General features: G+C 41.0%; 2 protein-coding genes, 2 long non-coding RNA genes and 1 pseudogene across 12 annotated transcripts in view; 4 read left to right on the forward strand and 1 right to left on the reverse strand.

Annotated features, from left to right (window-relative positions):
• LOC102789482 (methylglutaconyl-CoA hydratase, mitochondrial-like) overlaps positions 1-26,325 on the reverse strand; it is a 674,272-nt gene that overhangs the window by 238,331 nt on the left and 409,616 nt on the right. Inside the window, exon 12 of one of the 2 annotated variants that reach the window (XM_087838440.1) lies at positions 6,754-6,762. The exons of the other annotated variant lie outside the window; for it this stretch is intronic. Coding sequence (XP_087694566.1) covers positions 6,754-6,762 — 9 coding nt within the window. The remainder of the gene's footprint in view (positions 1-6,753; positions 6,763-26,325) is intronic. 2 annotated transcript variants of the gene reach the window in all.
• Positions 1-26,325, forward strand: part of LOC148103177 (butyrophilin-like protein 2) — a 53,494-nt gene that overhangs the window by 21,028 nt on the left and 6,141 nt on the right. For 3 of the 6 annotated variants that reach the window (XM_087838590.1, XM_087838587.1, XM_087838584.1), the window contains 2 exons: positions 15,333-15,659; positions 23,333-23,659. In XM_087838590.1, the coding sequence (XP_087694716.1) occupies positions 15,333-15,659; positions 23,333-23,659 (654 nt within the window). Of the gene's footprint in view, positions 1-9,655; positions 9,693-12,100; positions 12,440-12,569; positions 12,708-15,332; positions 15,660-23,332; positions 23,660-26,325 lie in introns of those variants that run through there. The other 3 variants (XM_087838585.1, XM_087838586.1, XM_087838588.1) reach the window with 3 other exon arrangements.
• LOC148103178 (uncharacterized) lies at positions 44-1,530 on the forward strand. Of its 2 annotated transcripts, none has more exons than XR_015718565.1 (3): positions 44-1,210; positions 1,307-1,363; positions 1,475-1,530. It is a non-coding gene; the product is annotated as an uncharacterized LOC148103178 (long non-coding RNA). The 2 variants fall into 2 exon arrangements; XR_015718566.1 differs by having other exon boundaries at positions 44-948; positions 1,029-1,363.
• LOC148103179 (uncharacterized) lies at positions 1,584-2,202 on the forward strand. Its single transcript, XR_015718564.1, has 3 exons — positions 1,584-1,696; positions 1,905-2,070; positions 2,156-2,202. It is a non-coding gene; the product is annotated as an uncharacterized LOC148103179 (long non-coding RNA).
• Positions 2,191-4,756, forward strand: LOC148103180 (uncharacterized; annotated as a pseudogene). Its single transcript, XR_015718551.1, has 7 exons — positions 2,191-2,238; positions 2,406-2,584; positions 2,833-2,949; positions 3,033-3,113; positions 3,918-4,055; positions 4,212-4,340; positions 4,610-4,756. The product of XR_015718551.1 is annotated as an uncharacterized LOC148103180 (transcript).

Consider the following 26,325-nt stretch of genomic DNA (forward strand, 5'->3'; position numbering starts at 1 on the left):
TATAAGCTCTGGTGGACTTGGTTCTATGGCAGGTCTTAAAGGGTTAATATTTCCTATCAACCAGTTATGTGTATTCCTTTGATAATAACTGCAAATTTAAATTTTACAATAAAATGATTGAATAAATAGATATTTTAAAACTTCAATCAAGTGGAGCAATATTGCAAAGCCATAATGGTCCACTTGAAAAAAACAAAATCTGTTGGAGAGCCTATACCGCCCACTACTGGACGTTACAATTAAACAGGCGAGCTTGGAGTGTCTGACTCTGTCGACATTTCAAAAACTAGAGGTGAAAACATGTCATTTTGAACATAAAAGTCTTGTGCAGGAAAAATGCCGAAGAAGGAGAAGGGGTGAGTTCCTTTTTTTAAGTATAAACTTTAAATAGTAACTTTTAAAATTTGCTAACAAAGTAGTTCATCTCCAATTACATGTAATTGAGTAATCAAGTCTTGTAGCCTAGCCTAAGATATTAGCCAGGTTATTTCTGATTGTAAAAATGTCTTTTTTCTTATGTGTAACACGTAAAATTACATTTATGTCACCATATTATTACTGGGGTTTTTTCGATAACAGGCTTCGCTATGAGCAAAAACAAAAAGATTTGCACACAGGACTCAGGCAAAGTTGTAGCATACGGCAGAAATTAATTAACACGTGTTCTATAACAGGCACATCTGTTGCTAACAGGCAATGGCTTTTTAACATCAAGTGCTGCACATTTTCTTCAGGGGCATTGTATTTCACAAAAACATGTTCAAATAGTACTTGAATAGAAACAAAGTTTTGTAATTAGTGGCACCGATTTAAAATTGTTCTCAATTCATTGAGAATATTATACATATTCTTTATAAAATGTTATGATTTCATATTCATCAATGATATAAATGCCACTGTAATGTTTTCTTTTTTACACTTAGAGTCTACCGCTTCTGCTTATTTGGGGTATGTATTTTTTTCTTCTTTTCTTTCATATACATTTACCAGGAAAAATAAAACTGAAAATGCTATATCTTCTGTTTTAGAACAAAAAGAAAACGATTACAATCAATGAAATTATTGAAACTGTGGAACAGCTGAAAAAACATGGCATGCAACTGGAGGACCATGCACTTCATAAAGAGGCCCCTGGGGTCAAGTTTGCCTGACACTTGGTATTCAGAATAATAAAAATAACCGCTACAGAATTTGTGATGCATTTCGTCAGGTTAGTTCTTTTCACTTAATTTTTTTTAAAAACATATTGTATTAAATTATTTAGTTAAAATCAAATTTATTAAAAATGTATGCCTGTTCTCTACAGAACGTGTCTATACCAGTCAAAGGGGATTCAGATAATGGACAAAAGCCACCAGAGCAGGTTCCATAAATAAAATTCTGTGTTTGATATCAAATATGTTGGTATACCAAATTTTAGTCAATGTGCTACTGTTGAAATTATCCCTAAACTTAATATTGTCATTTTCAACAGGAAGAACTATCAGCTGCCGCTTCTCTGTCACCGGACATCTCCTCGCAGGTGGAAGGACAGCTGTCTCCTGAGCAGGTCAGTCATTAAAAAGTTGTTTTTGGGAGTCCTTGTAGTGGTGAGAATGTCGAAAAACATTTTCACAACCTGCAGTTATGGATGCAGAAAGCCAATGTTGATGTTGATGGCAATGCCAGAAACTCAAAAGCTGATGAGGACCTGAAGGTAAACTGAAGTCAATTTTTATTATTTATCTAAAGGCTAAACTTTTGCCTCTTATACATCTTTTTAAATACTTTGGAATAGCATAATAATCACAAGTAATTTTAAATGTTTTATACAACATAATGTTGGGTTTTTAGATTATAGATATGAAAGATGAGTGGACACAATGTTCAAATCACATAATTATTCTGTTTTGTCTGTTGGCTAGGGAGTCAAGGGAAACAACCTCTTTGGGAGACATTTTAAGGAGCTCATTTCCAACACATCATTGGAGATGGATGGTGAGGCAAACCCTTACTACAGCAAGGGGCTCATGGAGCACATCAGCAAATATCTTCTTCCTTTTTCTGGATTATGGTCTGCAATAATGTTAGGTAAGCCATTTTAAAGTAGACAAGTTATTAGTTTATAAAATGAAATTACACACATCAATATTATTCTAATCTTCAAAATCCAAAGGTGACCTTGGAAGACATGGCACTGGGAAAATGTATGAGCAGTACCACGACAAATACAATGCCTTAAGAAAGATCAAGAGACAAGTAAGACACATGATTTTTAGTATATATACATATTTGTGTGGTGTGATTGAGAAACGGCGGGTCCAGAGGAGTCATCTGTATTGCAGATCATACAACATTGCACACAACAACAATGTGTATCTTTAAAACAAAATCACATTTAATGATCTCTTAATTTGATTTTTCAGAATATTACTGAGAGTAATAAAACGCAGGGATAATGGAGAAGAGCCAGTGGGATCTGAAACATATCCGTCTACGTTCGGGAAGGCTCACCAGGCTGGATGACTTTGTTGTCCAGTATCAAATCAGTCACACAGCGCTGCTGAAGGAGTACGAAGACTCAAAAAGAATGCTTCAAAGAAAGGTTTGCAGAATGACTGGCTGATGTCCATCAATGCTTTGCCGTTTCAAAATGGAACATTAAAAAGAAGTCTTCTTGATGTGGTGGGATATTGAGGTGCCCCACTTTGTGATTTTATAGCTTGGTGGCACTGGTGTGTCTTACTGGACATTTTTGTGTGTTTTGCTTTATTGTAAATTAAGGAAAATGTTGTCACAGCATTTCACTTGTAATTCCTAAACAATGTTCAATGACTCCTATATTTTGTTCAGAAATTTAGAGTGGACGAAGAAAAATGGAAGGAACGTCGCCAAAAAAAGAAGGGGAGATATGTAACAGTACTCCGCAAGCCCTTTCCTTTCAGGAGATCTTCAAAGACGATATAAAATGTTGCACAAATTTATCGTTCATTTATAAAGAAAAATATTTTGCATAACATTTTTTGTATTTCTTGTACACAATATTTATATAGGTTGCTTCCTCTATGGCCCCGAGTTCCCCTGTGCAGACTGGTAGAGTTGAGGATGTTACCTTGGAAACTCCAGAATTTCAGGTGGGATTGACAACTGCTAACATAAAGGATTCATCAAAGTAATAGTAATGCCTTCTTTTTCCATAGAAGATCCTTTCCATGACACAGTAATCAGTCATGGACACGTGTATGAAGAGCAAATCTTATTTATTTACATGTTGATATTCATGTTCAATTCATTCGATGTGAACATCCAGGATTTTGGTTGACTAGTTGTAACCTTAACCTAAGTGGGAGGCACCAAAATTCAAAATGATTGCAGTGATTACATGGTAAATTTTTGGAATAACAAAATAAATAAATATGTTTTCCTCAGTAGAAACTGAATGGGAACAAGCATTCAGGAACATAGTTAGAGTATGGGAAAAGTAACTTTGCAAGTGTTGCCATTACAGCTTTGAGTTTATATAGTTACCAATGCTCAAGGGTGGCTGTAGCTCAGGTGGTAGAGCAGGTCATCTACTGATTTGAAGGTTGGTGATTCGATTACTGGCTTCTCCTAGTCTGCATACCAAATATCCAAGATACTAACCATAAATTGCTCTCCAGTGCATCCATCGATTGTGTGTGAATGTTAGAACACACTTAGAAAAATCTGCTTGGGTGAATGCACAAGTTGTGTAAAGCGCTTTGAGTGCTCAGAAGAGTAGAAAAGCGCTTTATAAGAACCAGTTCATTTACCATTCAAGACGTGGAGTGATACATTTTGAATGAATTTTCCAAAGACATATTGTTAGTAATAGTCCATAAACCTGTGTTAGAAATAACAAAACCATGTTCAATAGCTGGTCAGATCTTATGTTAAGTGTGTTTTCCTTTAATGAGGAGGTCCTGTCTTTGTGGAAGAAAAGAGACACAGAGGTTGTGGTTTCTGTGCTTCCCTCAACAAACCATGGTACGTCCATAATTATCCGCCACAGTGATCTGCCAACCCTTCGACCACAGCTGTGGCTAACAGGCGAGGTATATCAATGATTAATTTAAGCACTCATAACCACAATAATTAGACTGTGTAATGTAATTCAATTAAAAGGACATTATCATGAGATTATTTATCATTAACATAATTGAAAGTATATAAATTACATAGCTTTGTGTTTATGCAAATTGTTTACGTAGGTAATTGAAGGGCTGTTTCATTGTCTGGCAAAAAAGGAGCAAAAGGGGATCTACATTATGAACCATTACACAGCGGGCTTGATTCTCTTTGGTGATCGGACACAGCTTTCTCGCCAAAGCTTGGGGAACGTAAGATGATTGTCCAATGTGCATATAATTATGTTCAAATACATTTAGAAAGAATTACTGATTGAATGCTAACAGAATTCCACAAACTGTAAGAAATACATAAATGTTTTCTGACAGGTAAACTTCGATCGGTACCATTGTCACGTTTGTTAACATTAAAAATGTACACTGGAAGTTTCTGGTAAGCAACAAGATTATAACTTTAAAGTCTGTGTATTTTTTTAATGACGATATATTTATATTGTTTTAATGATTTATCTTTGCTACAGTTCATCAATGCAGTGAATCACACTGTTTATCTCCTTGATCCTGCCCCAAGTTCATCAGAGGAGGAAGACTCTAAACTCGCTGCACGTAAATTCAGGTATTTAGGCTTTAACACATTTTGTTCTATGCAAACAGGCTTTACAAGTTAGTTTACTACAACTGCATTTTTGTAGAAGCTTGTTGTACCTGGCCCCACAATGCGTGTTTCTCTGTTGGCATCCTCTTGGCCAGGTCTCATTTGCAAAATAAATCAGTACGGTTAAATAAAAATTATCAGGTGAACAAATTATTTAGACAATAATTCTGATGCAAAAAAGCCAAACGGGACAGGCCAAGAATAAATAAATAAAAAATAAATAAAATTCTGTATAATTCTGTAAAATATCTTTTTTTAAATTAGGAAATATACCAAATTGTATTCTGCTTTGTAATAATGTGCAGTGATTACTTAAAAATGAGGAGAACCCGCCACGCAAAAACAGAATGGGTGGACATTAAATGGAAGGGAGGTGTCTTGACCCATCCAGTGCAGAAGGATGGCTTCAGCTGTGGATGGTAAGTGATGATAATATACATTTGTATATAATTTCTTACTTGTTTGCCATCATGCCATGGTCAGAAGAATATCCACATCCATAACAGTAGCTGTAATAGATATGAATACATCTAATTCTAAATTTCACAGTATACTGCACAAATTAAGTATATGGTTAATACTTTGGTGCCCTAAGTCATGCAGATTTTGTGACATACTCTTTTTAGGATGTGCAAATATTAAGGCTGCACAGCGATTGCAGATAGTACTTATACTTATACTTTAAAGAGAGCAAGTCACAGTCGGGAATTTCAGTTCAATTCAACTTTATTTATATAGCGCCAAATCACAACAAAAGCCGCCTCAAGGCGCTTCATAGATACAGAGAAAAACCCAACAATCATATGACCCCCTATGAGCAGCACTTTGGCGACAGTGGGAAGGAAAAACTCCCTTTTAACAGGAAGAAACCTCCAGCAGAACCAGGCTCAGGGAGGGGCGGGGCCATCTGCTGTGATTGGTTGGGGTGAGAGAAGGAAGACAGGATAAAGACATGCTGTGGAAGAGAGACAGAGATTAATAACAGATATGTGTCATAAAGGCTGCACAGCGATTGCAGATAGTACTTATACTTATACTTTAAAGAGAATAAACACAGGATTCAAGTGTAGGCTTGAAATACTGCTTGGAATGGACGGTCTGAATATATATGAAAGCCTATATCAGAACAGATTTGTGACACTGTTAAAGTCTAAAAATCTTTATTACTGAAGCTCATCAGGGAAACACAAAGACTTCAGACCCTCCCACTGTCTGCACAGAGATCTGCCACAGAGAGTGGTGTTATTCCACAGATCTGATTGGTCAGTAGGTGGTGAGTTCATACCTGCTGATCTGCTGAGGTCTGACCCAGTGAACTCTGGGTCACGTTTGACTGAATGTTTAGAGATTTTCATTGTTTTTCAAAGGTCTCACAGAGGACACAGACTGGGCTGGTGTTTGATTTTCCTAAAAGCTGTTTCATTCATTTCTTTTCCTTACTTTGATTCACCAGAGAGGAGATGAGTTTGTAAGAGCGTAGAAGCTCCAGCAGCATTTATAGTCCAAACACAGCTGTTTTATTCTGTTTGACACAAAGACTGAAACATTTCACAAAGAGGTCAGAGCGACTTCAGAGTTCTTTCTAAAGAGATGAGGATGCAGAGCTGTCTGTACCTGGTCTGTGTCCAGAGGAATGTGTTTGTAATAATGAACAAACTGCAAGTACTCAGCTTCATACTTTAGAAGGCCTCAGTGATGTGGACTCTTCAGCTGATCTGTCCACGAGGAGGAGGAGACGATCTTAGAGGAGAAACAGCTACGATGGTCACACAGATTCAGCCTCACTCTGAGAAAACCAACAGACTGACAGCAGCAACTACACCTGCTCCATCAGTGATGGGAGAGACCGACAAGCGTTCATTTACAGGTCAAAGGTCAGCAACAAACCCCAGCACCTGCTGTAGATACTGATGTCAGTACTGTAGGCAAAGGTCAGAGGTCAAACTGAAGGGAAGATTTCCTAAATAGACTCACAGTAACATGTAGCTCAGAGCTAACCTCAGTGGAAACAGGATGTCTCTGCTACGACAGCTGCAGTGGAGGGTTCCACTCACAACATCTGCACACTGTGCACAGTGGAGAACAGCTGGACGCACACAGATGTGCAGCAGTGTGTGTTCCTGCTGGCAGACAGCTGTGAACAACAACATGAATCTGTCTGTGAGAGTCCAGTCACAGGTTGAGCTTCAGTGTGAGACTCTCTCCGTCCTCCTGGGTGATAAGAAGACGGTTTCATCTGGGAACGACCTCGGGCAGCACTGCTGCGTTATCTTGTTGAGATGTTGGGAAGGCCTCCAAACATGATCCACCCACGAGGCCGAAGAGCACGAAGGGCAAGGAAACGTTTATCAAAGCAGAAAAACAAAACGCCATCCTGAGAGTGCAGCCATAACTCTCCCTGTGTGAGAAGATCCTGCTCAGCTGTTGCTTAGCAGCCGTGTTTACTCTGGCATGGAAACCAGAAACTGGGCTGTGAGCTGGACTCTGACAAACAGCAGCAGCAGCGTCACCATCAGGTTTCCATAGTGCAGCAGAAGCACAACACCTAAAGTCTACCTGGAGGTGGTGCAGATTGTTTCTGTTGTTCAGCACGTGAGCTGGAAGTGTGGTAACTTTAACCTCAAGCATCAGTTGAGTCAGAGCAGCTGTGCCTCCTCCTCCATGCCCATCAGGAAACAGAATGCAGATCTGTCTTCCTGTCCTTCAGACAACTCTCCTCTGTTTGGCGTCCTATACTATATGTGCTGTTTGTTTTATCTCTTTAAGGAAGGATGAAAGAAATAAAAAAGAAACTTTCTCTCATGATGGGTTAGCTGTGGAAATATCCACCAGTTACACTCCAGTGGATGCTCAGAAAACAGCTGAGGGTTATTATCCACCAGCCTCCTTCTAGTAGCTGACCTGCTGCTAAAATCTTGAAAATCTCATTTGCACAAAATTGTCTGTCATCTATGATCCAATCAGCTTCAGTTTCTTCTGTCGTGTGACATCATCGAACCTGACGAATCTCAAGATCTGATGACAATAAACATGAAACTGATTAAGAGTTAGTGTGAAATATTTAGAAACTTTGTGACAGGACAGGGAAACTATTTTACGCTGATTATTGTTGCAGAAGTGTCCTTCACTGAGTATCCAAGCAGTCACAATAAGGGAGATATGTGTCCATGTTTGTGTCCTCGCTTCACGCCTCCACACAGATAAAGACCTGATTATAGTTTCCAGTCTGCTGGGCTCCAGGTGACATAGGCTCCATTAACAGAGTGAGAGGGTCTCTGCAGACACCCACAGGCTCAGCGTCATGACCACACTCGCCCTTAATGCTGCTCACATGTGCAAAAGCTGTTTCTTCATCCTGCAGCTCCAAAGAGCTTTGCACAGCGCAGCCGAAACCAGCAGCAGGTAGTTATTCAGTCTTATGTTGAAATCATCACCTGGTGTTTAATTTTTATTATTATGGTTAAATAACAGAATTCTTCTTAAATTATTACATTTGTACACATCTGTGGAAATGTCTCTGGACTCTCCTCAGCAGTAGATTTACAGCTTTAAACAGAGAAACATTTATTTCCCCAGAGATTGTTAAAATAAAATCATCAACATTAAGATTTAAGGTCTATGGTTCCCATGGTAACAACCTTCACCTCTAAGGGTTGAATAAATGTCTTGGATTGCTCTCAGGATCTGATGAGCTTCAGTCTCCACCAAAAATCTACGGAGTAGAAACTACAAATAGAATTTAGCTGATGTCAGTATCAGGATGAAACTGAGGCCAACCTGGAAATTCTTATTTTCATGTCTTTTCATTTAGTTGAACAAGAAGAATCATTTCTAATGATTTAAACGTTGAAATGAACGTAACAGAGAAATAAATGGATGACTAAATGAAACTGAACTGAAGCTGTGCTGACACACTGAGGACAGACTGGACTCTGCATGCTGCGTTTACTGTCTGCTCAGGAAAGCAGAGCACCGCTGCACACAGAAGGGTTACTGTCTGCTGTATTCATCACAAAACACTTCTATCAAAATAATTTCATTGTTCAGTTTATTTCAAATGTTTTTATATTATCATTTCACAATAACCATTTACTGGCTCTTAAAAATTAAGAAATATAGCTGCAGTTTAAAATCAGATCATACTTATTTTATCAGACATTTGAATGTATTTGTCATGTTTTAAATTATAAACAACACTTATTTAAAAAGGTCCCAGTCAGCTTTCAGAGAGCTCAGGCTGAGTCTGTGCAGCTGAACATGGCAGACTGCCACAGATCACCTCTGAGGAAAGACGAGGTCGTTCAGCTTCCTCGTAGTTTCACACCTGTTGATGAACTTAGCCAATCACAGGACAGGAAGTGATCAGCTGACAGTGATTTGAAGCTGTCAGGGTGAGGCTGCTTCATGCAGGTGTGAAACTATGAGGAAGCTGAACGCCTCCTCTTTCCTCAGAAGTGATCTGTGGCAGTCTGCCATCATGTTTGGCTGCACACACTGAATGTGACTCACTGAAAGCTGACACAAACTCTGATTGTGTTTGTGCTGCTCACACTTTACTGGAACACACCCAGCTGTGAAAACACAAAGCTTTGTCTTCATGTGTGTTTGTGCTGTTTGAACAGGACCTCCTTCCTTAGTTCAACACTTCACATGTTTTTTCTTTCGCCTCCAACCGGAGCGCTCGGGCGTGAAACTACGAGGAAAGCCGACGTCCTCCTCTTTCCTCAGAAGTGATCTGTGGCCGGCCGGACTTCATTCCACAGATCTGGTTTAACAAAGTGTGAAGCTGAACTCTGAGCTGTGACAGTGTGAGAGTGTGAGAGTGTCAGTAGATGATCAGCAGAGGAAAGTGAAGCTGCTGTGAGCTGATGTCCTGAAGGGCTTTTAAAGAGTCTCTGAGTTTGACAGGAACATGAAGATGTTTGTGGTGTTTGTGATCCTCCTGCACGGTAAGTACACCTTCCTCTCTCTGCTCTCATCATCAGCTTTTCTTTCATCTCTCTCTCTTTAATGTGTTGAAGTGCAGCAGGAGGAGATTTCCATCAAACACTGGATTCTGATTCAGATCAAACTAACAATCCAAAGCAGCAACTTTCAAATCTCTGGATTCTTCTCGGTGGCTTTCAGATGAGCTCATGTTACAATCAGCTGCTGTGTGTGTTGTTGTGTAGCTGAAGCTCTGACTCACATTTCATACTTGACCAAAGGAAACTTGGTGCTGTGTGACACACTTTAGACTCTCTGCTGCTGCTTTGAACTCTTCAAACTAAAGAGCCAAACTGATGACTGACTGTGCAGCTCTGACATGGCACCAAATGTCCCTGTTATCAGCTGCTGGATGGACGTTATCAGAGCTTTTTAGTCCCACACGGATCAGCAGGAGCTCCTCCTCTGTCTGCAAACAGGCTCAACAGCTCTGATCATTGGGGTCAGCACAGAGTGTGGAGACATCTAGTGGTCGTGGAGAGAAGTGCATGTAACATGTGTGTGTTGTGTTAATCAGCATGAGTAGTTAGGGGGACGTGCCTCCCTGTGCCTGATGGGAGTCCTTGTAATTACCCAGCATGCTGTGCTGTGTTTCATTTCTAACACAGGTTTTACTGAAGAGCTTTCTGAGCTTCTTTCATTGATTGTGACCAACATACATGTTTGCTGTGGATCCACATCTGCTCTTACTGCTAATGTCATGAAGCTGTTTGAGTGGTGAGCAGTCAAAGAAGCAGGTCCTGACAGAAGCAGGTCCTGACAGAAGCAGGTCCTGACAGAAGCAGGTCCTAACAGGAGCAGGTCCTGACAGGAGCAGGTCCTAAAAGGAGCAGGTCCTAAAAGGAGCAGGTCCTAACGGGAGCAGGTCCTAACAGAAGCAGGTCCTGACAGAAGCAGGTCCTGACAGGAGCAGGTCCTGACAGGAGCAGGTCCTAACGGGAGCAGGTCCTGACAGAAGCAGGTCCTGACAGAAGCAGGTCCTGACAGGAGCAGGTCCTGACAGGAGCAGGTCCTAACAGGAGCAGGTCCTGACAGGAGCAGGTCCTGACAGAAGCAGGTCCTAACAGGAGCAGGTCCTGACAGGAGCAGGTCCTGACAGAAGCAGGTCCTGACAGGAGCAGGTCCTGACAGGAGCAGGTCCTGACAGGAGCAGGTCCTGACAGGAGCAGGTCCTGACAGGGACATAGCAGGATATTCCTGCCTCTAAATGAGCCGTAAGTGCACATATGAGCGCAGCTGGTCAATATCCGATATCTCACAGCTCAGGTAATTTCAGAAACATTTTTATCTGCAGGTGAAACTCTGCAGTGATCTGAGCGTGTGCTGTTCTCTGGCATCTCTCTGACTAATGTTGAAATGCTTGATTTTCTTGTCTGTGGTCACGAGGATCTTATCTTCCATCCTTGCTTCTGTTTCCTGCTCACAAACCTGCATCTAAACTCAGAGTCAGCAGCAGCTTCTTAGCTGTCTCTGCCCTCATAGCCTTGATCTCAGGGACTCTTAGATCATTTCAATATGTACATGGAAATCTGTCCTTGAAGGTGAAACATCAGAAATATAATGTCCTCCATGGCTCAGTGATCACAGCAGAGATATAGAAACATGTAAAGATGTAAAGCATGTAAAAATGTAAGTCTATTAGCCCCAACCAACCAACCACATGATGTCACGTCCCATACTGACACAAGATGGCGCTAAACATGTTTATAAAATATGTCTGTGAAGGTTCTCAGTCATCCAGGTCATCGTAGTCAAAGGAGCTTGCAAAGAAAAGCGTCTGGACTTCTTTAAGTTGCTAGAAGACGTTTCACCTTCATCCGAGAAGCTTCTTCAGTTCTGAACCATGTTTATAAAACTTCACTTTAAGCACTTATTTCTTAAATCCAGCTTCACAGACAGAGTTACATCTATGAGCAGGGCTCAGTGCTGTAAATGAGCCTTTATCTGTGTCAGGTTTCATGTCCCCTTTAAGAAATAAAACAAATATCACACATTTTTATAAGAAACGGGCTTGAAAAAGTCCTCCAACATCTCATGTTTGGACTGTTGTACTTTTCTCTACTCAGCTCTCAGCCAAGTGTCTTCCAGCTCATCCACAGTTAACCTGACAGATTTTTAACAAACTGAAACAGACGAGTCCTCATCAGTCCATCCTCACAGCACAGGCAGCCTGTTAGATACAGACCTGACTTTAAACTTGTATTCATCACTTTTAAAGCCTCACATCAGCTCGTTCCTCCACTTCCTCTGGACTTCCTGCCTCTTACTTTTTTTTCTGTGAGTTGTTAAAATGTTGAATGTTTCTGTCGTTTTGTCTCCTGGTTTCTTCACCTCAAAGTGACTCATGGAGCCTCTGTCTGTGTGTCCTCAGTTTCCCAGCATGCCTCAGCGGTGGAGTCATATGAGGGGGACTCGTTCATCCTGCCCTGTCAGTTTCCCACTTTTAGATTTGTTGACCCCTCAGTGGTGTGGAGTCGCTCCGACCTCAGTCCTCCAACCGTCCACCAGCGTCAGTTTCAAGGAGACGAACTGAAAGATCAAAACCAGCGTTACAGCGGCCGAACATCCATGAAGACTGACGCTCTGGAGAATGGAGACCTGAGCCTGAACCTGACCAACCTCCAACTGTCTGACAGCGGCACCTACACCTGCTCCATCAGAGAATTTGGAGATGAATTGAGTCGGAGTGATGTACAGCTGCAGGTCAAAGGTCAGCAACAAACACCTGCTGTAGATACATCTGACATCACTCAGATAAAACTTTATTATTTTAAAATTGTCAGAATAATCATGTTAGCTTTATGAGTAAAGGCCTCTTCATTAAATTCATTCAGCCAGAGGTCAAAGGTCACGTTGTTCTTTGTGTTTCTCCACAGAACGGTTTCCATCCTGGGCCAAAGCTCTCCTGGTTCTCCTGGTTCTTCTTCTTGTGGTTTCTGGAGGTCTTTTATTTCATTTCCGGCACTATTTCATGTCAGGTGAGTGTCTCCTACTACACTACCCATAATGCCGATGGTCAGCAGGTGTCCTCTGGTGGCTCCTTGACTGTGGCTCACACAAACTTGTTCCAGAAGCTGAAAGAGTTGAGAGTTACAAACAGCTGATACAGAGAGCTGAAGAGAAACTTCCAGGTTTGTTCCAGAAGTCAGAAAACCTCCTTCAGACTCAGTCATTGATCAGTGAAACAGCTCCACAACATGACTTTACTAAACAGTGTGTGTGCTTCACTGCATTGATCTGACACAGAGGCTGCATGTGGACAAGCTGTTCTTTCATTATCTGCAATTTAACCAGGTAAAAGTCTCACTGAGATTAAAGTCCAAGAGAGACCAGCAGAGGGCAGCAGACATTACAAACACAACAATATTAGTAAAGAGATAAATACAATATTCCACACAGACAAGTGAACACAAAATGTGAATGATGTGAAAAACAGATTACTACAAGAGTGTCAGACTGACTAAAAGAGCTCTCTTACTTCTTTAAAAATGACTTAAAGCAGCCAAACAGGGATTTAAAGATAAAAACCAAACAGGAAAATCTACAGATATACAGAGATGGACATTTAGCATCAGCACACAGAACAGTGATGTACACGATTTCTACAGCCAGCAATAAAACAAAGCACAACGATGGACACTATCTAATCTGTTTTGGTACAGGATGGGTGCAGATCACTGTAATCCAATAAACACAAAAAAGTTACAGAGATGAAGTTTTTCCTCATTTGGAGAAGAATCAAGATTTATGCCCAAAATTTTAATTTTTAAATTTCAGCTTGGACCCGATCCTTTCAAACTGAGCTTTAAATGACAAATTCTGATCTATGATGATACTGAGATACTTATAAGATGTGACCATTGCAGTTTCAGCTCCTTGAATGGGTTTGTTCTTAGGAAACGTTGATAACAACTCTTTGCTGTTTAATAATAACATGAACTTGGATTTCTCTGCATTTAACACCAACTTAAGTTAAATGGGACTGAACAACATCAAAGTCTTCAGAAATTCACAGGTTTGTTTTACTGAAGGAGACAAACAATCTGTCCTCTGCATAAAGATGGAGTTTATTTATTTATCGAGAAAAGAACAGTGGTCCTAATATAAAACAACGTGGACACACTGAGTTGTAGCTGATGAGTTAAAAACAAACTCACAGCATTTACAGAGAGACCAACATTGTTTAGTCTGTTTACTAAAATGACAACTGTGTGAAAAACCTTCAATAAGTCAAAACAAAGAGCAGCTCATCAATGATGTCGTTCACCACTTCAACAGCAGCAGTTATTGGGCTGTTTTCTGAATCCTGACTGATGCTGAGAAAGAGTTTCATTTTTGTACAGAACATTTTTTAGTTGGTCACTAATAAGCTTTTTGTAAACTTTTACTAAACACACAATTTAGATTCAGGCCTGTAGTTATGAACATCTGAAGGATCAACTCTTTTCAAAGGGAGAACATGGACAGATTTGCATATTTCAGAGATCTCACTGTTCAAAGGCTGAAATGAAAAATATAAGTTAGCAGTTCTGCTGTAACATCTTATTAAGAAAATAAGGATCAAGTTGATTTAGTCCTGCACATTTATTTGGATCCAACAGATTTAAGGTGCTGTGGACCTCCAGGACATTCAGAGAGAAAAGCTGAAGGACTGAAGCACAGACTGAGTTTGAGTGGTTACAGAGAGCCTCCTGTTCATGAAGCTGTTTGAAATCTGATGTAAAGATTCACGTAAAGACCCGAAGAAACAAAATGTTCATTAAAGCATTTTTCAGTAAAGTGCATCAGTCTTTTCAAACAAAAGCAGCCATCTTGGTGGATATATCCTCATAGTAAGATTTTTTTATTATCCTAATTTGTTTTTGGATCATTCAGATGTTTAGTGGTTTTGAGTGGTAGAAAAAAAGGGTCTAAAAATCAAACAGTCTGCCTCAGATTCAGTTTCTCTGGTCTGAGCTCAGACAGCATCTCTTTGTTTAAGGAGGCTGGACAGCTGAGGAGAAACCCCAGCATTGTTTCTGTGGTTTACTCTAAATTTAATGATGGACACATGTTTATTATCAAAACATCATTAAAGTATTTCCATCCCAGCTCCTCATCAGTAAAGAGGTTGATTCTGTTCCAGCTGTGTGACTGCAGCGATTACACAGTGGACACTGATATCATTTGAAAAAACACCACGTGTTAATAAAAATGTATCAATAGGATTTGTTTTTATATATCCAGGATCCAGGAGATGAATTTAGAAGAAGGTCATCCAGGTTTTTATGTCTTTAAATCCTGTAACTGATTTAATTGGTGTTAATGATAAAAATCAAATGTGTATCATCTGCATGGTAATGATACAAACCTATGAATAATTTTTCTATGTGAAGAAAACTCCTCATTTACATAAACAAACTGGAATCTATCAGATGTGATTCAAACCATTGCAGTGAATTTCCTTTAATAACTCTGGTGTGTTCTAGTGTTTGTAGGAAAATGTTGTGGTCTACACTGAGGTCTAACAGGACAAGCACAGAAATAAGTCCTCTGTAACAGGTCATAAGAAGAACATTAGTAACCTTCACTACAGCTCATGTTGTGCTTTGTTGTCCTCTCAGTCCCCTGGGTGGAGGTGAATTCAGGGGTGGAGTCTGTCCAGCTGATCTGCAAAACCACAGTTTGTCTGCCTAAAGATGCTAAAGTGGAGTGGAAGGATGCAAACAACAGGAAGGTCCACGTGTATGAGAACGGCTCTGACCAGCCTGAAGAACAGGACGATAAATACAAGAACCGAACAAAGATGAAGAGAAACTTACTGGAACCTGGAGACCTCAGTCTGACCCTGAAACACCCCACAGATGGAGACACCTCCACCTACACCTGCACCGTCTACAGCAGGGAGGGAAACATCCTGATGGAGAAACAAGTGGAGCTAAAAGTCAGAGGTCAGTGCTGTAGACACAGGTCAAAGTTCAGAGGTCAGACTCATGATGGTGGTTCAGTGTCAGTGGGCTCCATCCAATAATGTTACAGTGTTAGCATGTCTGATGTTTGTGGCTGTTTTGGTTTTTATTTGATTTCCAGCCAAATGTAAAAGCTTCAGCAGATGAACTGTAGGAGCAAAGTTCATGTGTGAGACTTCATCTGAAAGGTAACATCTTCTAGTTTCTGAACATGTGTTTGTTTAGCATGTGGCTAAAACACAGGCTAAGCTAAGTCAGTTCAAATCTCAGTAAAAACCTTCTTTGGTCCTCATCTATAATCAGTCATATCTGAGTCACAATAACTAGAAGATGATTTCTAGCAGAAGTGTGAACATCTCCACATCCTTTCTCCATGTTATCATCCAAAGCTGTGTGAAGTTTCAGAGCTCTGCAGCTAACAGAGACTTTCAGTTTGCTGCTCTCTTCCTCTGACAGCTCCATTCTTAGGGATCGTTAGTTCTCTGTTTCACTTTATTCCACTTATTCAGTCTGATGTTCTCTGATCTGTTTCTCTTGTTTAGTGTCTTCAATGCTGCCAGTGCCTCTCTTTGCTTTAACCAACCTTTCTCTTTATTTCTGAGCTTTTTAAGGACTTTAACTGATGCATCAACCTTTGAAAATGGAAAGAAATCAGTCAGATTCATGGCTGCATCAAAGTGTCACATGTAGTTCTCCCACATCAGCTGGATTATATCTATAGCAGCAAACAGATTAAAAGCCGTGGACAGTTTCTGTGGCTGGATTATTTCACATGTGTTTGTAGGAGTTTCACTTTCAGAGCACAAAGTTTGGAGTAAAGTATTAAAATGAGTTCCTCAGGTCTGTGACACTAACTTTACTGCAAACTGAACAAAATTTAAAACCTAAAAGTGTAAATAAAGATGGAGATGTTGTGATTGTTGCTTTGAGGAGAGTTCATGACTTTGGACATTGAGGGGAAGATGTTTTCAGAACGAGCGTTTAATCGGCTCAAAGTTGAGAGTGTTTAGATTCGAGCGCCACATATTTCTTCTCATCAGTTCATTTATTTGCAAACAAGTATCCTGTACTTACGTGTAATTTGCAGCAACAAGTCAGGTTTCTGCAGGAAACAATGAAACAAGTACCCTGAACCTCCTGGGCTGTGGGCCGTGTCATGGAGTCTTAATCTGGTTTAACTTTCAGGTATTTTATAGGAAAGCTGCAAATTGTCTGTGAATCATTTTCAGTATCGTAGCAGCCAAAGTCATTACTGAGTAAGTTCTGCTTCAGTCATTTTCTGCATAATGGAAGTTTCACTGTTCAGCTGTCTTTACATGTTACCTATAAAATGAACACACTGATACTTTGATCCGTACGATCAAACTGGAGAGCACAGGCATCATGTGAGCTTATAAACACGGAGACGAGCTGAGCTGTTCATTCAACTTAAAACAGAAGAACATGAAACAATCCATAACTCTTCAAACATGAGCTTCAACAATCCATCAGCATCCAAAACAACACTTACACTCAGAACAAGTTTCTTTTCTGTTCACTTTGTAAAATGTCTTTTGCTTTGTGAGCAAGAGTCCAAAAACTTGCTCAGACTGTCAGCAGATTTTCACAGAGTCGTCCCAACTAGTAGAAAAGCACCAAAGCTTTCAGCTTCTCCAGTGATCTCCACCTGTACAGACACACACTGAGGTTTTCAGCACTCATTAATACATTTGGCCCTCTTACTGTTAGGACAAATAATTCATTTAGGTTTGATGAACGTCGGCCTAAATCCACCTCCCACCACCAGGAACTGAATAAGCAGTTATAGATGTAAATAAATCTGTTTCTTTATCATCTGGAGACCCAAAAAGTCGAACGTACAGAGCTAAAATCATGTGTTTGATTTTTGGCTTTTACAAACAAGCCATTACTCCCACACTTCCTGGCCACTTCATTAGGTCCACCTTGTTAGTAATGGGCTGGAGCCCTTTTTCCTTCAGAGCTGCCTTCATTCTTTGTAGTATAGTTTTAACAAGGACACATTTTCACCATGTTAACATGATAGTGTTACACAGTTACTGCACACGTGTCATCTCCACATCATGATGCAAATATCCACTTCCACCACAGCCACAGCTGCTCTATTGGATCCAGACTTGGTGGATTTGAATCCAGTGAAGTGATTTTCATGTTTGAAGAACTGCTTTGAGATGATGTCAGATTTGCCTTCTCCTGCTAGAAACATCCACACCAACCAGGTATTTTCACACAGAGAGCTGCTGCTCACTGGACAGCTTCTCTTCTTTGGACCATTGTCAGTGAACCCTGGAGGAGGCTGTGGTCAAATCCCAGCACATCAGAACAACCGTGCCCTGTTCACAGTCATTTAAATGAGCTTTCTTACAAGGATCCATGTGCAAGTGACATGAAACTGCAACAGTTTTACAAGCTGTGTTACAAAATGAATGTCACAGAGCAAACTCAGATATAACACTATAAGTCTTTCCTCTTTGTTTCCTTAGTGCAGCTTTAATGATCTCTGGTTACTGTGGGCCCATTAAAAAGTGTGGACGTGTCATTTCCACAGAATATTTCACAGACAGTAAGATAGAACCATAACTTCATAAATATAGTCTTTTAAATGCACATGCTGGAGCTCACAGTGATGCTGCTGTGTGACAGGGTTGTGTTGTTCACACTGTCATACTTGGTTGTCTTGGCGACAGACTTTCTGGTATCTCTTCACAATAGCTTGTACCTGTGGGTCACATGATCAGGGCTGGTCACCAAAAGAAGAAAGAAACATTCAATTCAATCTGTTTACTCAGTTTGATTCTTTTAGTACTTTAGTTTATTTCACTGATCTGATGCTGCGACTACAGACAGAATCATTTTGTCCTCTTTAATGGTTTTGTAGATTCCCAGTAGCTCGACAGAAAGGCTGCTTTTAGTGCTCCACATAATATGAACCAGTAAGCAGCTGTGTGGATAGTATATGGTTCAGACTGGGACTGTGATTAGATAGGACGGCAGAGCGCTTTCATTAAAATGACATCATCTGAGTGGAAAATACTAAAGTGACTCAGATTTGTAACAGGAAGTGTGGACTGTGATGTCATCAGACAGACAGAAACAGTCATTCAGTAATAAAGTGATTTAATATTCAACAACAGAAAAATAACATCAAACATGTTTGGTTTCATTCAATGTTCCAGCTTCAGCTCATTAAGGCTAAAGTTCACTTTTTAAACTGTACATGTAAACTTAATAAAACCAAACTGAAAGTATTGTAATATTTAGAATAAACACATGTTTGTATATAAAGTGAACCAGCAGGAGAAGCTGAACACATCCACAGCTGTGAGGGACACTGGTGCTGTGACTGATTAAATACATCAAACAGATCTGTGGACTCAATCTGTCAATATTATTTGTCATATTTTAAACAGCTTAAAAACAGTGCTGTGTTAAAGCTGTGCTGTCATGTCTGATTATATTTAAGGGCCAATCATGTACTTGTGTATTTGTAACTAAGCAACGACGTGGGCGGAGCTTCAGCTCTGAACTATCAGGAAACATTTTAGAGCATCAGCTGATAAAAACACTGTGAGACAGGAAGGATTTGAAGTCTTCTACGCTCTTTATTCTTGCTTGTGCAGAGTTTGTGGGCTGCAAAGCGACAACTGCTTCCTGTGGTGTCAGGAAGTGACATCATCCCACCTGAGGCCTTGATTACAACAATAAAAGAACTAAACTGCTGAGTAGAGAAAAGATGGGTTTACTAAAACAGAGTATCAGATGTCAGGTCAGGTAATGTCTTCATTTAATCCAGTAACAAACCAAAGGTTCCAGATTTGAGCTTTTTGAAGTCCTGTTATTAAGTCTGTTCATCATTTTCATTTCATTTGATAACTTCTACCAATAACAACCAATTATTTTCAAGCTGAGAGATTTAGTGTGAAAACCAGAAGCAGGAAATGATGCTGTGCAGTATATTTGTGGAAAACAATGATGAGGCTAAAATCAAAATCACACACACGTAAAAAGAAACACAACATTTGTGTGTAAATACACGAGGTGGTGTTAGGATGCCTGGGTCACTGACCCAGGGCTTTTGAGTTTATTATATTATTTCTAATTTCTAGTCTTTGGGTTTTCGTGAGTCATGTCTTATGGTTTGTCTCTGTGTAATCCTTGGTTGCTGTCTCCCCTTTCTGCTGTATCCCCGTGTCCAGTCTGTGTCTGCCCTGGTCCCACGTCTCTGTTCCCTCTGTTGTAGTGCCTGCATGTGAGTCTGTGTCTTTTGTTCAGTCTGTGTTATGTGTTTCCTGTTTTACTTTGAAGGTTTCTGTCTTATCTCAGTGTGTTCAGTTTACGCTTCCTTGTCTCGTCAGTTCTGATTTGCCCCAGCTGTGTTTCCCTCCTGTTGTCCATTCCCTGATTGCTCCCTCTATGTATTTAAGCCCTGTGTTTCAGTTTGTCATTGTTGCGATCTACCGTTTATTTAGCTGTGTGTTTTTTCAGTCCTTCGGTGTAAGTTTATTTTGATTTTTTCAGTTATGTTATATTTGAGTTTAAGTTTTGTCTCTGGAGTCTGCACTTTGGGTCCTTCTCCTGCCTGCACGCAGCCATCACATAACAGGTGGAACATTTATTTGATACTTTAGCTGCTACTTGTGATACTAAATGTTTGCAGTTGTGCTTCATGGTTACTGAACGTAAAACAACACAAACACTGCTGATTGTTGGTTTGTGTGTTATTTGTGTTGTATTCAGGTGACTATAGAAAGACTAATAACCCAAATATTATGGATGAACACGTTTCCTGGGCTGTTTCAGGTTTTCCATACAAACACTTGATGTTTGGTAGTTCCAGGTTCAACATGGAGCATCGATATATCCAGCGTCCCTCTTCTGCACGTTTCCTGTTCATCAGCCTTCCTCTCTATTTTTGTCCTGTAGACTCCTCAGCCTGAGCTGTCCCTGTCACCCACTCATTTCCATCCTTTCTATTCTGCTCACTTGTTCAAATCTTCTCCTCTGCCACCTCCAGGTCGCCTCCTGTCTTTGTGTCATGTCTCCATCATCACAGCCTCACTAGGCTGTAAAGCTTCATCTTGACTTTAGCTGCTGTCCTCCTGTCACAGATCACACCTGATACATGTGTGCACCCACTCCATCCTGCTATACTGTCACTTCACCTCTTTTGGACTTTGCTGCTTTGTATGGAGGACTTCATGTATTTAAACTGATCCACCATCACCACCTCGACTCCTTCATCTTCACTGTCGTATCTCCAGCTTCTTCACACACATGTATTCTGTCTTTCCTCTTCTCTTCAGAGCAAACCTCCACCTCTGCAGGCTCTCTTCCACCCACCTGCTTCCTGCTCTCACTACAGATCACAATGTCCTCAGCAAACAGAGCTGCTGAGACTCCTCCCTGAGCTCATCTGCCAGCCTGTCCATATGCACTGCTAACAAGAAGGGGTTCAGAGTGGATTTTTGATGTAATCCCAGCCCCAGCAGGAACCCATCTTTCCCTGCTACTGCAAACCTTCCCACTGTCTCTCTGTCCTCATACATGTACTGCACCAACCATTGTTTCCATGCACACAGAAACAGTGCAGCTCCTCCTGACCTTCTCTGTACATCTGAAGTGCTTGTTCTTGTCATGAAGCTGCTGCTCACACGTCACTCTTCCACCTTCTCAACACCCTCTTTACATGTCAGTACATTTACACCTCTATCTGTCATCACACTAACCTGCTGTAATCCTTTCAGCTGGAGCTTCTTTGTAGACACGTCCCTACATTGCAGCCTGATTACAATGCAGACAGTCGGCTACAGTGTGGCTGGGTTTCCTTTCTTAGCGTCCTTTGCTATAAAATACCAGGATGTTAGGCTAAGGCTGAGTCGCTCCATAATATGAGCCGCGGCCTGGAAAGTACAAAGATGGAATATTGTTTGTTGTTCTGGAGATTTCCCATGAAATAACCCAGCACTTACAATGACTGACGCTGTACTTAAATGTACTTACAGTGTAATTATTTTATTCTTTCTGTACAAAACCTACTTGTTACACAAACTTACAGGTAACTACAGGCTACTTGAGCCTTATTTGCAGGTCGTGTTATAAAGTGTTACTGAAACAGCTGCTGACCAAAGTGATGCACATTTAAATGAGTCAAAGTCCTGAAATCATTCAACAGATTAAAAACAAACATAAAATGAGAAACCATGAGTGAAGCAAACAGTATGGTGGTGCTGATCATTGCTGCCTCACAGCAACAAGTTCCTGAGGTCATTTCCACCACCTGAGTGGGGCCTTTCCCCCGACACTCCTCTCTGTGTGCTGGGATAAGGAGAAGAGGAAGAGGATGGAGGGTGTTGAAGGTCTCTAATGTTGCGTGGGTCTTTGTTCCACAGTTTAGGAGCAGCTGCAAAGCCCTGATCTCCTCTGTGTTTGAACCTGATCTGGAGACAGTGAGAACCAATAACTGAGGGCAAAATAAGGACACTGAAACTAAAAGCAGTCTACAGGGACGACTTTATGTTAAAAACACCAAAGCATGAAGCACTGGTGCAGCTGACTCACACAGACTCTCCTCCACACTGTCCTCAGTTATAAAGTGCTTTACAAACACAAACATTATGACTAACAGCTGGATTTTCCTGTTTCAGTGCAGCGAACTAACAATGAGCCAACAAGGCCTCACGTAACATCAGTCAGTGAGAGTTTCACTGTTGCAGCAGCTCTGTTCACTCACACTTATTAATATTAATGCTCATTACAAATGTTACAGCAGCTGATGCACAAATCTTTGTCTGTGTTAATAAAGTTGGATCAGTTCAAACAGTTTGTTGCTCTGCACTTGAAAGCAGCAGTTTTTCTAATGCACCACCTTCATGTTTCCTTCATATTTGAATCCCCCTGTAGATACTGACAGGTAACCATGTCACACAGAGCTCAAGCCTTTGAATCCAGCTGTGATTGTTGATTTTCTATTGAATGGACTTTTTCAAATCCAGCTGTAGGCCTGTGTTTGTGAGCTCATTAACAGCTGTTTATTTAGAGATACGTGGTCCTCACAGGACAGCCACTACAAACATATGATTTGATAGAATATGATGCATTACTGCAGATTCAACACAATAGAAAGGATTTGAAATGAGCTCAGCCTTAAACATGTGCAGCAGTAATATTGATCCATAGAACACTGATGGGAACATTGTTCTGCACAATAAGTACTTTGACTTTTCATACTTTATGTACAATTTGCCAGTACTGCAGTTTTGTGTGTAGTGAGGTGTTTTCATGGTGTTTTCTTGGTGCTTTTACTAAAGGAACGCTTCTATCAAATTCTTCCAAATGTTGTCAAACTGAGCTGTGTGATGAAGTGAGTGTGACAGAAACACTCAGACTGTGTTTCTCTGCTTCATCAAGTCAAATCTGGTCCTCAGAGACTGAATAAAGTCCTGTCCCACTAACAGCAGCTCCAACAGTCTGTTCACTGCTTTCTTCCTGTCAGTCTTCATCTTTCTGCTGCGTCTCCTCTTCACACTGACCACTTTCTATCTAACAGTGAGCTCCCAGTGAAGCAGCAGCATTCAGCCTGTTAGAGTCAACACAAATGTCTCCATCCAAGCTCATGTTGTGCTTTGTTGTCCTCTCAGTCCACCAGGTGGAGGTGGATTCAGGGGTGGAGTCTGTCCAGCTGCCCTTCAACACCACACTTCACCTGCCTGAAGACGCTAAAGTGGAGTGGAGGAATAATTTTGACACAAAGGTCCACGTGTATGAGAACGGCTCTGACCAGCCTCACAAACAGCACCAGGCTTACAGAGACCGAACGAAGATGAATGAAGACCTGCTGAAAACTGGAGACCTCAGTCTGACCCTGAAACACCCCACAGATGGAGACAACTGGACCTACACCTGCACCGTCTACAGCAGGGAGGGAAACATCCTGCTGAAGAGACAAGTGGAGCTGAAAGTCAGAGGTCAGTGCTGTAGATACAGGTCAAAGGTCAGAGGTCATGTAGGAGTTTATTCTCTAAAAGCTTTTAGTTTGAATCTATTTTCAGTTCATTCAAATAAAATAAATTCTTTGATGTTTTGATCTAAAAGCCAAAAATGTCAGGCGGAGCAACTGTGTGTTTAAATGAACAGACTAAGAAGACCATTAAAATGATCCTAACTTCAAAATAAAAGCCTCTGGCATGATTTGAGTTTGGATCAAATCAATAGTTTTTTTAGTTTAGTCCAAATCAGTGTAAATGTATAAATATCAATAGTTTTAAAGCTGCTGAGATCATTCAAACACTTTGATCCAGTCATTTGGATGTTGTCACATGTCAGGGTGGAGCAGCCATAAATATGAGGCTTTTATTGTGAAAATGCTGAGTGTGATGATCCAGAGGAGCCCATGGGGTGTTTGTGGCTGGATGCAAAGGTTTGTAGCTCTCCTTGTAAAGAGAAAGAGCTTGAAGCTACAGAGGAGCGTCTGCAGAAGAAGACAGGGGAAAGAGGAAGAAGCTGAGGCCGCTGGAGAAAAGACAGGAAAAGGAAATGAGCTTTATTTGTTGGAGGCCGTTTGTTCATCACACTGAAATATTCCCACTTTAGAGACAGGAAACAAAGTGAAGTGTGGATTGATGTTTGTCTCCATGATTTGGGCCCTGGAAGCATTTCTTCATCTCCCACTTTAAGACATATTAATGTCAGCCTCACACGTCCCACAGTGGACAGATTTCTATTTCTAGATGATCTTTGGAGGATTTTCATGTGTTTCTCTGCTGTCACAGCTCTTTGTGATATTTGAGCGCAGCTGTAATGTTTGTGTGGTTAAAGCCACCAGACTCCACTGACAAAAACTCTCATTTTAGCCGGAGAACACGGGGCTGCTGTGGGACTTTGTGTTTGCAAAGATTTCTATTGGAGGCATGTTTGCCTTTATTATATAGGTGCAGAGAGTAGACAGGGAAGTGGGGAGAGAGTGAGGGACACACAGGCACCTGTAGTAAGCCCCGCCTTCAGCCCACCTGCTCAGCCAGGTGAGCTATAGCGCTGCTTTAACATGTTGGTGTGATTGAGAGTGAATGAAAGTGAGTGATGGAGGCAGCAGGAAACTAACAGGCTGTTTGTTCTGAGAGGTCACATGACAGTTTTTCTCAGTCTGATGGATTTGATGAGACCATGAGAGCGGCTTCAGTTCCTCATCAGAAAGAGTCTGACAGAAGCTCCTCCCTCTATACCCCAGTAGACTTCTATTAGACTGCTCCAGATTCCTGAGAGTTCACACAGAAAACTTTACAAACAGCCAAAGAAAAACTATTGAAAAGCTTCAGGATCACAAAGAGCTCTTTCACAGCACATATGAGCCATTAAGAAGTGCACATTTGTGTTTTCCACAGTCCATCATCCAATAATATCAAAGGACAAACTGTGAGGGAAAAAGCCTTCAGCTCTTTTTGAATGAAGCAAAAAGACTTTGGTCCTGAGAGATGGTTCAAAACACAATTCAGACCTACCAAAGTATTATTTGTGCCAAACACATGAAGCCTTCAACTTTGTATTTGTCCAGTCAGTGTGGCAATAGAAGTCACTGTGAGGATTTTCAATGTGCTATCAAAGAGCATCCAAACAATCAGGTGAGAATGAAGAGAATTAGTGTGGATGGACAGAAAATCCATATCCAGTGTGATTTAGGAGCAGTTCATATATAATGAGTGAAATGAAAGAAGAGCACAGACAGTAAGAACATGAGTGAGCAGACATTTTGGAGCTGCTGATCCACACAGGGCTGGATGGAAGGAGTGGGAGTCCATGATGGCTCAAAGTCTCTGATGCTAACTGTTCCTGAGCCTCTCCCCCTGCCTCCTCTTTGGATCTTCTCCTCCTCTTCTTCCACCACTGCTCTCTCCTCCCTCATCTCCTCCTCAGCTGAACTGAAGTCAGGGCTGTAACATGAGGAAACGTGCAGAAATGACTGAGTCAGCATGTTGTTGAAGTGAGTTGAGTGATGGTGAGCAGATCAGATGTGCGAGCCTCCCTGTAGAGAAAAGCAGATCTTCTCCAGAGTTTCCCACCTCATGTTTTCCTGTGTCACAGCTGATTGTCAAATCCTGGCTGTCACTACATGAGTGGTCCAAAGGTGGAAGGAGGAGCACAGTTAGATGGTTCACCTCCTAACCTGTGAAATCAATCAGCTGAATGAAAAACACTGTGATCCTATGAGCTGCTATCAGGGCTGCTCCATTCTCAGGATTCTCATCTGGATGATTGAAGCAGATTATTGATGAAGTCAGCAAACAGCTTTCAAAATGGCTCTTTTTCCAGGGGAACTCCCTGAAATGTAAATCTCATGGAAATGAAGAAGAAGTCAAAGGCGTGGTTAGGCCCAGACTTGTGGCTGTTTGCAATGTAAAGCCCATGTTGCAGGCAGCTGCTGCTCCTTACTGGCCCACAGTCTCCACTGATGGATGTGTCAGCTCACTTGTACTGTAGCCACGGGGAGAGCGATGGAGAGGTGAAGCTGACAACCAGAGGTGTAGTGCTATTTGTTGAAGCAGCCCAGCGCACCGTGTGCCATGGAAGCACAAGTTTCCAGAGATGATTGGACTGTGAGCAGAAATGATCCATGTTGGACTGAATTTAAGAACAGATC

The sequence above is a fragment of the Neolamprologus brichardi genome, chromosome 3 (assembly GCF_056152115.1).
Source record: "Neolamprologus brichardi isolate AB-2024 chromosome 3, ASM5615211v1, whole genome shotgun sequence".
NCBI lineage: Eukaryota > Metazoa > Chordata > Actinopteri > Cichliformes > Cichlidae > Neolamprologus > Neolamprologus brichardi.